The 14,039-nt window shown below is 34.9% G+C and overlaps 1 protein-coding gene across 2 annotated transcripts in view; it reads left to right on the forward strand.

The window, feature by feature from the left end:
* LOC132113518 (glycine receptor subunit alphaZ1-like) overlaps positions 1 to 14,039 on the forward strand; it is a 45,197-nt gene that overhangs the window by 26,737 nt on the left and 4,421 nt on the right. For both annotated transcript variants that reach the window (XM_059521313.1, XM_059521314.1), the window contains 4 exons: positions 877 to 959; positions 2,311 to 2,448; positions 6,041 to 6,255; positions 8,620 to 8,766. In XM_059521313.1, coding sequence (XP_059377296.1) covers positions 877 to 959; positions 2,311 to 2,448; positions 6,041 to 6,255; positions 8,620 to 8,766 — 583 coding nt within the window. The remainder of the gene's footprint in view (positions 1 to 876; positions 960 to 2,310; positions 2,449 to 6,040; positions 6,256 to 8,619; positions 8,767 to 14,039) is intronic.

The raw sequence follows: 14,039 nt of genomic DNA on the forward strand, positions 1-14,039 counted from the left end.
AAAACTAAATCAGAGAATTATAAATGTTGCTAACTAACTAACATTCTAAAATGAATTATTAACTCTTTCCCGCCATTGATGGAATTTTCCATCAATGAGACAAGGCTTTCCCTCCATTTCAGTGTGTTTTCACTATTATATGGTAGGAGGCTTTATTAAACATGTTCGGAACAAGTATTGACTCTCTGGATAAAAACACGCAGAAGATGAAGCAGAAGCAATGTAATTTTACATGTAGGCAGAATAGCAGATGCATATGTAAAATAACGCAATAATCAGATCTTAAATGGCATATAAATCAAGACTGCCAAACGTTATTGAGTAAAATGTCGATCCAGGAAGTGTTTTTGGACTGTGAACATTTGGTCGAAGAGGAAGAAGCAATCTACTCCATCTGTGTTTTGATCATCAATCTGAATCTAATCCAGAACAATAAAGTGGTTTTCTCAGCTTTTTGAACAAAATGTTGCTTTTTTTATGAAATTCACCCACATTCAAGTGTTAATAAAAAAATTAAAAAAAAATGCATGAAGACCCTATTCTTTCTTTTGAACAAAATATTCTGGGGGCCATAAAAATTATGTGAAAATGATAACACATTAATAAAAAATGCTTGTGGTGCCTGACAAAAAAAAGTAAAATGCTGGTGAAGAATGTCTAAAGTATTAAAATCACTAAAACAAATCATTAATAATATAAATACAAATAATAAATGCTATTTCTGAAAATAAAAAATAAAGGCTAATTCAAAATATTAATAAATGCCATATTATATAATAATAATAATAAAAAAATACTGATTGGGTGAAATGTTCCTTTAAATGTAAACCTTTTGACCAAAGAGGAAATAGTAATTTGTTCTGTTGTGTTTCTCAGAATAACACTGATTCTGGCCTGCCCCATGGACCTGAAGAATTTCCCTATGGATGTGCAGACCTGTATAATGCAGCTGGAGAGCTGTAAGTATGCCCTGATCCTTTCAGCCAGATGGAGAGGATTTATTCAGCGGTGCAGAGATGGATGTTGTACTGGCTGGCACCAGCAGATGAAGAGCGTAGTGATTTAAGGCCACCTTCGAGTAGATTCAGCAGTCAGCAGAGAGACGCTTCCAGCTGAAGCCAGCACTGGCCCTTCCTGCCTTTACAGTTCTCTTATTTACTATTGATTCGCAAATTCACCAGATTATAGCGTGTTTCTGCAGGGGAAACTTTGATTTAACTTTATTGATTACCATGAGTAAAATGACAGATGTGGCAGGGTTTTTTGTTGAGGGGAACACTCTTAAAAATAAAGGTGCTTCAAAAGGTTCTTTATGCGATGCCATACGAAGAACCATTCAGTCAAAGGTTCTTTAAAGAACCATCTCTTTCTTACCTTTTTATAATCTGAAGAACCTTATTTTGCCACAATGAACCTTTTGTGAAACAGAAATGTTCTTCAGATGTTAAAGGTTCTTTATGGAACCATTTAGACAAAAAGGTTCTTCTATGGCATCGTGAAGCACTTTTTCTTTTTGTAAGAGTGAAGAGAGTGGGTGACAGAGGAGGTTATGTAATATTTGAACAAATCTCTCCCATTAAAATACATTTTCTGCATGTCAAGCAGGCAAGCGCACTATCTTTGATTAAGGTCTGTGCAATTTATTTCCATATTTTGCCATTATATACATAGATTTTTCATGAAGTGTATGTTCAGTGCTGGGTAGCAACTGATTAAATGTCATCTGGATTACGTAATCAGATTCCAAAAATGACATACTTGTAATTACAGTATATCACATTTTAAAATACTCCTAATCAGATTACTGTTACTTTTTTATGGATTATATGATTACGTACGATTCATACAATGGCTGTTAGTTATTCATAATTTATTGATTCTCCAAAATATGTATTTTTTCCTTTTCTAAAAATCCTACTGTCATACCATTTATCTTCGACTATATTCACTAATGTCATGTAAATGAATTTGCAAACCATGCTTCTGAATTTAAGTAAAATGATATCTTTATATTTACATCGCTTTGGATAAAAGCATCTGCTAAATGCATAAATGTAAATGTACATTTAGTACCATAATTTAGATTACGGTACTAATGTTACAGTTTTCATCATGTAATCCTGTAATCAGTAATGGACTATAAATTGTAAGTAATCTACCCAGCTCTGTGCATGTTTAGATTGTTTCTTTCAAAGTTTGGGGATCCACTAAAATAGGCTTCGAAACCATTTTCAGACCTGCTGGCACAAACTGAGCTTTGTTTTCTGCCATAGACAACACTCATCTATAGTTTCATTGTTCCTCCACTAGTTGGCTACACGATGAACGATCTTATATTCGAGTGGGACGAGAAGGGAGCCGTGCAGGTAGCAGACGGACTGACTTTACCTCAGTTTATATTGAAGGAAGAGAAAGATCTGCGCTACTGCACCAAGCACTACAACACCGGTGAGTGTGGTTCATCTACTGTACATGTGAAGCTGTGCTGTTTGTTCAGTGCTGACACAACACTAAATGTGTGCTAATCACTGTTGTTGGATCTATTGTTATGAAGCACTTGGTACCAAAATGGGTTCAGTGAAAGGTTGTGGACCACAGCTCTGCTTTGAATCTCTTTTGTGAACTTTCGATTGAGTTAAATACCATCTGGTTCAGCCAGCGTTGACAGTCAGGATTTGATACACTCCAGATAAACCGGAAGATTGCTGAAGGCCAGACCAGTTCAGATCGAAAAAAAGATGCAAGCCAAACAGTCGGAGCAGATTTCCTGAATTATTATCATTGGGATAATGAAAGTTTGTGTGATTTTGTTGTGTTCAGTAAAGTTTCTTTACTTTTGCATTAACATTAGGCTTTTTTTAAAGAAGGTCCGCTGAAATCATAATAAACAGGCTTGATAACTAAGAGAACTTGTAAGGGTTAAAAAGGTTACTAGTTACAATTACATGAAATATTTTTAGATTAATGTTACATTAAAAAGGTGATTCAAATTTTACCATTCCAATTAAATTCTATAATCATAATGGGAAAAAATACAGGACTATTCCTATAGCATTGATGTTCAGTCACGAAAAACAAGCAGAATTAAATTTGAATTTTAAATATTTAAATGTTTGCTTTAAATTGAATTTACTCAAGACCAAGACAATTACATCATTTTCATTGTTGATAACAAACAATTACAGGCATTGTTACAACCGGAGATACATTGTGAAAAAAATGTATTCATCCAATTAAAAAAAATCTATATTTTATATTTTATATTTTTTCTTGTTGAAAAAAGTCAATTAATTGAAATAAAAAAAAAATTATCTAAATAACAAAAAAAATGGATTTTATCAAAACAAAAATTCTCAGTTAAGAAATAAGATTAGACATTATTTGTTTTGTGACAACTGGTCGAGCTTTGTGTTTATAACGCAATCTAAACCCGGATAAGTTGAATTTAAAAATGATAATTTTAGAAGAAAATTTCAGAAGGCACTTCGAAGCGTTTGCATCTGAACTCTTCCTTTTCTCCTCTTTGAGTTTATATATAAAAACTTTTTTTTTTTTTATGAACTCATTTGAGCGCCCCTAGCATTTCATATGTGATGGGCCGGCCCTGCCTTCTTTTAAAGTATTACTGGAAAATTAAAGTTTAAAAATTAAATATAACAAGATATTTACAAAAAGTTAATTACTTGCTATTAAAAAAAGTTTTTTAATTAATTTTAAAAAAAATTATTAACAAAACGTTTACACATATTTCTGCTCATGCAGACCCGTCATTTTCATTTTGTATCAAGTATTATTCATCTAGATATCACTTTTCTCTGTATTTGCAAATGTGACCATGAGATAATCCAGAACAAACTTATACCAGTCAGAATTCATTACCATAATGAGGATCAATATTTGCACAATTATCTCTCCGTCTCTCTCACTCCTGTCTGAAATGCATCTCATATGCAGGAACTGATCATGTTTCTTTGGTTTGCTTGATTGCATTTCACCTATCACCTTGGTGTTTGTGCGCATCAAGTCCATGGAAAGAGCCTGAAGATGCCCTGATCATCCCTCACTCTCTCTCTCTCTCTCTCTCTCTCTCTCTCTCTCTCTCTCTGTATAGTCCTGTTGTTCTGGACAGTCGGCCCTGTGCTTGAGTACTTGCGCTCTGCTGCTCCCCAGTCAAGCATTAACTGGAAATTAAAGTGTCGTTTTTTTTCAGATTTATTAATGGCAATCTATTTTGATTTGCAGAGCAGGCCTAAGCTCCTCTTGGTTTGTCTTCCTCATCCAATTCCATCCTCCAAGTCCCTTGGGAGAAATAGATGTGCTTTTAATTTTAGCGCTGGTCAGTTGCATCTCTCCTGTTTCTCACTTGGCTGTTTAGGAACAACAAAGATCGCAGTCCAAAGAAAATGTTTGCTCTTTGTGTTTGAGCTTCGGTTTGAGTCAATTCCTCTGTTTGCTTTTTATACTAGCATTTTCCTTTATCTTTATCTATATTCATAAATGCAACAATGTAATCAATACATAATATTCCTAAGGGTATGGGAATAATCTAGAGGTTTATGCTGCATCAGCTCAGTAACAACTGCGAAAACTCAACAATTCAGTTGAATAAATGCTAGAAGTTAAATGAACCTTGACCGTGACATTTTCAGCTCAGCTGTCTAGTTAAAGTGTGGGAACATGGAAGAGCCACGAGCCTTTGAAACTAGGAACTAGATTTGACATTTCTGGTTACAGTTCCTGTTTCTTATAGCAGTTCTTTTTTTATTTTTTTACTTTAAATATAGGAATGAGATTTGACAATTATAGTTGGATTTACGATTCCTGGTTTATGATTAAGATTCTTCTTTTTTAAAATATATTGTAATTGTTTTGCAATTGTAATCATATGTTGCGTTTTTTAAATGTATTGCTGCATGATTAGATAATTTTAATAATACATTTTTAACAATTCTCCCAAAATGTGACTTTTTACAGATTTTTGCAGATTTATTTATTTTTGAGGTGGTATAAATGCTATACAAGCAATACTAAACAAACCAAAATGTCAAAACATATTTATCAATTTTTGACATTACAGATTCCTGGTAGGCAGTTACTGATCAATAAATCAATTTTAAACAATTCTTCCAAAAAGTTTCAATAGGCTTTTAATGACTTTTGCAAAGATTTTGCAGTTATTTATTTATTTCTTTAATGAGGTGATAATTGCTAATCCAAAATGTTGAAACGTTTAATTAATTTACTTTTACAAAGTACTACTGACAAACACATACTACATACCAGTCAGTAAATTCACTGATCCAAAACTGTAAACTGTATATATTTGAGTCACTAAAAAACAGACTGCACTTGCACCAACTCTTAAGAGTCATCTTTTCTGTAATTGGACTGCGCTGGTCATGCTCTCTGATTTGCCTCATAGATTCAGTATATGTGACCCTGGAGCACAAAACCAGTCTTAAGACTCTGGGGTATGTTTTGAGTAATAGCCAAAAAAAAAAAAAAAAAAACCTTGTTTCGGTCAAAATTATTGATTTTTCTTTTATATCAAAAATCATTAGGATATTGAGTAAAGATCATGTTCCATGAAGATATTTTTTCTAAATTTCCTAAATATATCAAAACTCAATTTTTGATTAGTAATATGCATTACTAAGGACTTAATTTTTACACAACTTTAAAGGGGATTTTCTGAGATTTTTTTGCACTCTCAGATTCCACATTTTCAAATAGTTGTATCTCTGCCAAATATTGTCCTGTCCTATCCTAACCAACCATACATCAATGGAAAGATTATAAAAATGTACACTTAAGACTGGTTTTGTGGACCAGGTTCACATATGTATTCTAGTTTGGTAAACTGTTAATGGAATCGCACATCATTTGGTTCTGGTATTTTGGAACCTTTTTTTTTAAATAAGAACCAGTTCTCGCTTCCCAGCCCTATTTAAATGACATCTCTTTCCTGCAAAGACAAAACACTAGAGAATCAAATAAAACATGAGTTGACGATGAAAACAGCACACTATTTGTGTTTCAGGGAAGTTCACCTGCATAGAGGCTCGTTTCCACCTGGAGAGACAGATGGGCTATTATCTGATCCAGATGTACATTCCCAGTCTCCTGATCGTCATTTTGTCTTGGGTGTCCTTCTGGATCAACATGGACGCTGCTCCTGCCCGTGTAGGTTTGGGCATCACTACTGTGCTGACCATGACCACCCAGAGCTCAGGATCGAGAGCTTCTCTTCCTAAGGTCAGTAGGGTCTCCATCATCCTCATCCCAACAATACAAATCCCTGATTGTGTAACGTTCCCTCTGTTCAGAAGGATATTATTGATGTACCACTGCAGTGTGTCATTGGCTGTACTAGGTTCAATTGCTGTCGACATAAACATTCATTCTGATCATGCTGGAACCTCGTAAATAGTTTTTAAGTCTTGAGATGCTCGTAATAGGCAGCAGCTTTGTTTACAATCACACACATGCTAGAAAATAATGGCAGTGTCACATGCATCTTTGTATCTGCCCACACTGAGATAGAAAAGAAAGTAGGGCTGCACCATTAATCAAAATAAAATTTAACATGACTTGTGCAATTATCAAATCGCAAAGGAAATATTGTATGCTCTTTATTAGTTGTTTGTTTTTTTGTAAATGCTGCTCCACACAAACTCTGTCTCTGCATCTTTTCTGTTTGGGTCACTTTAACATGTGCCAACTATCTTCACATACTTGTAATGAGAAGAGATTGCCAAACTAATGAGTTTTTGGTTGATATGCAGTTTCCCAAACAATAAACAAAAACAATATATATATATATATATATATATATATATATATATATATATATATATATATAAAATATTTATCTTTATATATATATATATATATATATATATAAAATATTTATCTTCTTCTTCTATTACATTTTTTTAAATACTCTATTTGTATTTTACAGTGAGATTGCTATAGTATTTTTTATATTTAGTAATTTGTATATTTTTATTTAGTTAATGTTCAAAAAAAAATTTTTTAATCTTTTCTTTTATTTACTTTTTTATGTATTATTATTAATAATAATAGGCTAGACTGCGCAGTACAAACAAGCACAGAAAACACAATCATCGTACAGCCATGTAAGAAAGTAAAATGAAACATCAAGTGCATTTTATAATTTATAAACACATATTTTTTAATACTTTTATATAAGGCTACTGCAAAATTCCCACTGTAGGACTGAAATGGTTGTTCAGTGTTCAAAAGGGACAAAGGGACTGCCTCTGAAAAATAAAAAATCCTGGGGATTCATAAAGAATAATCATAATAAGAAGAATAATAAGTCCTTTTTATACCTATTTAGCCTGCAGCATTGGGATTGCCAGCATTAGGCTGTACAGCTGATTCATTATTCATTAATGCTTTGCATTGATAGCTGTTTGTGTTGATGATTTTTCAATGAACTGCTATTATTGGCCATTTATTTTTTTAGATTCAGCTTATTTCATTTTTAATTCTGGTTGTTGACATTTTATTACTTTATAACAGAACATAAATTATGTCCATCTTTTCCAAATCTCTATTTGTGACCTTAAATGCACTTAAACTTAACATCCAAATCAGTCAAATCTTTAAACGTGACTGCTATTAAAAGCACATTAAACTGCGAAAGATGAAAAAATCCCTTACTGCTCTTGACTGCATAGTGTTGGTAGTGACTCAGGTTTTAATAACCATTTTGACAACTTATTGTTTAATGCAATACTGTGTTTTAAATTGTGCAAACAGAGACATCGATGGCTTGTTCCAGTCTAGATAATATCAATAGTACATCTCAAAATTGGGAAGATCGCGATTCAGATTGTGATTTTGTGTTATAAGATCATGATATAATGTTTTGATCAGATCTCCCACCCCTATGCAGCAGTAATGATCATGCATGTTTTTAGTGGCAGCACTCAACCATGTCTTTGGCTTGATGAACCTCCACTATAGCTTTGTCTTTTGGATAAGGCTCAAAAGACTACTAGGTTTTTAAAGTAGGTGTTATTGATGCAAATAATTATTAAAGTTTCAATTAACAAAGGAGAAATGTTTCAGTAAGAGCATCGGAGATTAGCGGTGAAGATCAGAGTGGAGTATTTCATCAGGGCTTTGTGAACCGTGCGCTCTGTAATGCCACCTAAACTCCACAACCACTTTGGTCACTGGCTTGTCAAATAAAGTGAGTCTCAGCCAAGCTGTCGGTCCGGTAGCCGAGCTCTTTTCCAGGCCAAAGAAGCAGCTCTCAGCGTGTCTCCTGGAGCACACTTTCTGACACCGGTCACACAAATGTGCATAAAGACTCTAAATGCTGAGTCTAAATTCTTAAAATTGACTTAGTTTATTCATTAACACTTTGATCCTCAATCTCATACTGGATAGAACAGTCATTTTAGCTCTCTGGATTTCAGATGAAAGGTATTCTTCCCTATGATGGGCATAATTTAGTATTTTTTTTTTTACTGGAAAGTTTTGAGCACTTGAGCTAAGCGAGTGACTCAGTGAGTGAACTTTCAGCCAGGTGGTGACTCTTCTTCGTTGCTTATTGCCAGTCCTGTTGGTTTTGTCTCGCTGCAGGTCTCGTATGTGAAAGCCATTGACATTTGGATGGCAGTGTGCCTTCTCTTTGTCTTCTCTGCACTTCTGGAGTATGCGGCAGTCAACTTTATTGCACGCCAACACAAGGAGCTGCTGCGCTTCCATAGGAGAAGAAGGCATCTTAAGGTGAGCCCTACAGTCCAAACACACTTCATCTACAGTATAAGCCCTGCAGAGGTAATATTGCACTGTGATGAATATTCACTGTGTTGGAGATTCAAACCTTTAGTGTTCTCATGATTGCATTCGGAGTTACAATATATAGTAAAAATTTCATCAGGGCATCGAAGAGTAGAGGCTGATGAGAAATGGCATGGTGTCACATACAGCGCTTTCAAAACGTGTGCATTATTGCTGATGAACATACAAATCACAAGCTAGATTCACTAGTATACTAGTCAAACCTGTGTCCTTAAGAGGGGATGCTTAGGGGTCTGCAGACATTTTAGAGATTTTTTTTTTATTGCTAACATATTAATTAAATATGTTTAACACATTTAACAGAACTGATAAATATTGCTGAAAATAAATATAATAGTTAAACATTTTGTTTAAATTCCTTTAATAAAATAATAATATATGCCACTATTTCAAGTATTTTTAGAAAAAATACATGTTGTCTTTATTATGTTTAATTCAAGATTAATATTTCACATAGTGGTTTTATATATGTGACCCTGGACCACAAAACCAGTATATTTTACGAAATTTACGAGATTTATACATTTTCTGAAGCTGAATAAATAAGCTTTCCATTGATGTATGGTATATTTGGATCGGACAATATTTGGCCGAGATACAACTATTTGAAAATCTGGAATATGAGGGTGCAAATAAATCTAAATACTGAGAAAATCACCTTTAAAGTTAACCAAATGGATTCTTAGCCATGCATTTTACTAATCGAAACTTCAGTTTTCATATATTTACAGTAGGAAATTTACAAAATATCTTCATGGAACATGATCCTTACTTAATATACTAATGATTTTTGGCATAAAAGAAAAAAAGAAATCATTCTTATATGCTGATTTGCTTCTCAAGAAACAATTCTTCTAATTGTTAATCCTGGAATTTTTTTTATTGATTAATTTTTTTTTTTTTTTTTTGGAAACCATGATACCCTTTTCAGGATTCTTTGATAAATAATAAATAAAATAAAAAAACAGCATTTATTTGAAATATATATATTTTTGTAGCATTATAAATGCATTTAATGTCACTTATGATCAGTTCATGCATCATTGTATTAATTTATTTAAAATAAAATCTCGCTGACCTCAAACTTTTGAATGGTAATGTATTGCCATTATATTTTAATAAAGGGGTCTTCCATTATGAAATCTTGATATTTGGAAGTGCCAGTTTGATCTCCTCTCCTGACCTTAGCAAGCTAAGACTGAAACCAAGATAATGCGAATGGAAGTTGAAACATTAAGGCTCCTTCCATTCATAGAGGAATGTGAGTTGGCATGGTGTGATCTTTCAAGTGGCTGAGAAGCTCAGAATAAATCCTGAATCGCACCGTTGTAATCCTCAGTTTGCCTCTGGGCTGCTTGTAATAGGTGCAGTGAGATTAGTCTCTGGTTCTCTTAGCCCAATACAGGTAAATCCACAGAGACAGTCTACACAGCCCTCGCTGATAGCAAGTCTTCCACCATTCAGACGCCAAGGGCAAATGGTGCAAACTGCAAATCCAGCTGTTCGGTATAAATGCCACAGTTTTCCATCCAATAGATCTGCATCCCAAGCAGCTAGTGTTTGCATGGTTAGCATGGTGCAGATAACTACACCAAATAGCTGTCTTTTTGTAACAGTTTAAGTCTTTATTGTGTTTTTTGATTAATTTAATGCATCCTTGCTGATTAGAACTGTTTCTCCATTTTGTGTTTGACGTCATGGCTTTGGATAGTTGCTAAAGTAATGCTCTCAGCTCTTAGGAAGCTCACATGACCATGGCTGCATGCTTAAATATTAGTGTGTATATGTAGTGTTTTCATTTCAGGAGGCGCAGCTCAGCAGTAGGTTTGCTGCATTATCATTATCACCCACTGGTTAATGAAATTCCCCAGCCACAGTGATCCACGGCTGGGGTTCAGCCCTTCATTCTGCCTCACTGGGGCTATCAGTCAGTGCCTGCTCTCTGCACTGCAGCCCGGAGCTGTCACCTCCCTGCACTACACAATAAAACAACTCCACGGCATCACCACAGGAGCTTATCCACCTCCTCCTCCTCCTGCATGTCCCTCTGAAAGGCAGCTGGCGTCGGGTGTAGAAAGAGGATTCCCCCTGCTGGACAAAGCAGAGATGTGTGCTCAGCAGTGAAGGGACTGACCCCAGAGGAAGCTTGTCTTGAAAATACCTGAAAATGTGTTAATATTTAAATATTGAAAACTGGTTTTAAAATGAAGTATTGAGTCCTGGCAGGGAGTGCACATTGGGCAACCTGAATCTGGCTTGTGTCACCATCACCCTATTTTTGCCTCAAACTCTTAGGCTGCTTCCAAAATTGCATTCTCTGAGTAGGTACTTCTGTTGAGTAAGTTTGTAATTTGCAATCATTAAAAAATATGTTCTAGGTAGTATGAATGAAATCTGGATGTACTGCATTTATTGTCCTTCACAAATCCTCTCCTGTGGCCCCATGGGATAGTAAAGTGTCCATAGAGTCCATAGTTGGATTCCGGAAGTAAAAATCCCATTAATTTTAACTACAAAGAAACTGATTTTAACTTACAACCCATTAAAGACAGACCTACTGTGAGCTACGAGATTCTTAATCAATGATTTTGTTGAAGCCATCAGCCTGCGTTGTTTCAACTTAGTTTTTAAATATGTATGTTCAATCATGGAATTTCCAGTGACAAAAATAAATAAAAAAAATCCATGATTCAATACAGAAATCTCCTCCAGTTAGAGAATAGCAAAAAAAAAAAAAAAAAAAATGTGTGTTTACTCCCAAAAGTCAACTATTCAGGTTTTACCTATGAATTATTTCTACCAATCAGAGTGAAGGATGTTAGATCAAGAATAAAAAGCTGAGAATAGCATAATAGCACATAAAGATATGAAACATTAGTATTAATATGCTACTACACATTACTAATGTGATTAGAATGAATTACTAATGTACTAACTAATAATTACTAGTACTACTTATTAATATATACTAACTGTTAATAAAAATTACTAATGTACCAATGTTCCAGTTTGGTGTGCAAAATACACCAGTCAATGAACAAAGCCAAAATTAAATAAAACATGTAAATATAATTTATCATTATTGCATGCAGCGCCTTTAGAGTTCAAACGAAAATGCGAGCCCAATTCCCACTGTTTAATCTTAAAACTCTTCTACTCAAGAACAAGTTCATTTGCATAAATAGACTGTAATTTAACTCTCATTCTTTAATGAAATGTACTTTAATAGCGTTTGACTAATAGTTCGATTATTTGCTGGAACCAGTCCAGTTTATTGCTACACCATGCAGGTTTAACCTGAGTAGACTACCAGAATGCATGGGCTGGTAGAGCTGTGTTGATAACTGGGTGAAGCAGTGACCTCAGGACTGCAGATGTCTTTGCTTTGCCTAATAAAGACAAGAGCATATTAGCTAGTAGCCTATTGATGGAGAGTAATCACCTGGTTAGGACGGATTGTGATGCAGGGTGGAGCTCTGAACGCTGCAGCTGCTGTTCATATGAGGGGAGATTGTCTGTGCAAATAAGCATGAGCTGATAAGTAAACCACTGTCGCGCTCCTCTGGCTTGCCGTCCTAAGTTGGGTGGGTAAAGGTGTTGAGCAAGGCTGACCTGTCTTGTTTGGATTCGTTTGGTGCAGCCTGAATTATAGTGCAGCTCAGAGTGCTGGAGTGTTTAACAGAGTCAGAGGTGTTGAGTGGACTTGGCACTGGACTGTAGCTTGCTGCAAAGTACTGCAGTCTTTTGTTGTTGCTTATTACGCCACACTCTGGAATTCTTGATTCCTATTGTTCAGTCAAATCATTCAGATGTCAGGTATTTTTGAATAATGTCCATCGACCAGGGCAACTGATCGCTTTTGACATTGCATCACTCCAGGTTTCCCAGACTGAATGAACTTCAGGGGTTTTATGATTTGATAACAGGCTAATAGTTTAGTAGTGTCCAGTAACTTTTAACCGAACTATGTTACAGACTTTTCATTAAGACCCTAAAGAATCATATCAACTTGTGGAAAATGGGCATCCGATGACCCCTTTAAATCTTTTAGTCTTTATTTATAATCTAAAAATTTGAAAGTTTAAGCTAGAATAATTTGCTAGTGCGACTATTAATGAGGCTGTAAAGACTAGTGTGTAGATGACTTTACCTGCTCAGCGTAATGATGTTTAAAGTACCTGACAACTTCTACAGTCCCATTTAGCCGATCATTGGCAAGACTTGTGCAAATGTGTAAAAAAAAAAAAAAAAATTCTTATGGAATATTATTGATGTATTTCATGTGGTAGAATAAAGCCCTATTTTCATGTACCAATTCGGACGGGACTAACATCTCCGTGTTTATTACAGAGGTGGGAGGGTCTAATTTGTGCATCTGGGCGTCACAGAGATCACGCGCTCTGTATGCGTGCATTGCATTCATTCAGAATGATTGCCATTAGTATTATTACACAATAAATACTAACTTAAATGGCTAGTATAGCAAAACCATGTTAATGCGTGGTTCCTTTAGTTTAACTTGTTTTCCTTTTTTTGTGTAGTAGGCTAAACCTACCGTATGTTTAATTTTCATAAAGGTACATATGTAATTAAAATATTATGTAACTGAGTGCATAAATGAACGTGAGTAATCTTACCTGATGCTGATATTACTATAGCCGGTATTGACAGTTTACGTGATCTTGCTCTTGATTTTATTATTTGTATTATTTTTTTATTATTATTTCTTTGTCGGTAAGCAAATATATCAAACATGCGCGCGGTAAGAGCATCTACGGTAATTCACGTTGGCCAAAACACACAAGGAAACGCGTTGTGAAATAAAATATCAACGGCAATCACAGACATTCACATTCGGACGGGACTAGTTTTCTCAGAGGAGTTTGCTGAAAAACAGTAGGTAATTTGCTCTGGAATTATCACAGAGGTTGTGTGAGAAAAACACAGACGTGGCAGATTCGGACGGGATTAACATCACCAAGTACGTCTGTGAAACGACCCCCTGTAAAACTAGTCCCGTCTGAATAGGGCTTATTTTGAGCTTGTGTTAACCACAGACCTTATTTCAGGCATTTAACCAAAAACCCATTCAAAAAACCCATTGATTTTAGATTTTAGGACACATTCCTATAGTGACCTCTTTTGGGGTGGTAACTTTTGCATGGGCAAGCATTTGCATTTTTGGCAAATTCTTTATT

The sequence above is a fragment of the Carassius carassius genome, chromosome 33 (genome assembly GCF_963082965.1).
Source record: "Carassius carassius chromosome 33, fCarCar2.1, whole genome shotgun sequence".
Lineage (NCBI taxonomy): Eukaryota > Metazoa > Chordata > Actinopteri > Cypriniformes > Cyprinidae > Carassius > Carassius carassius.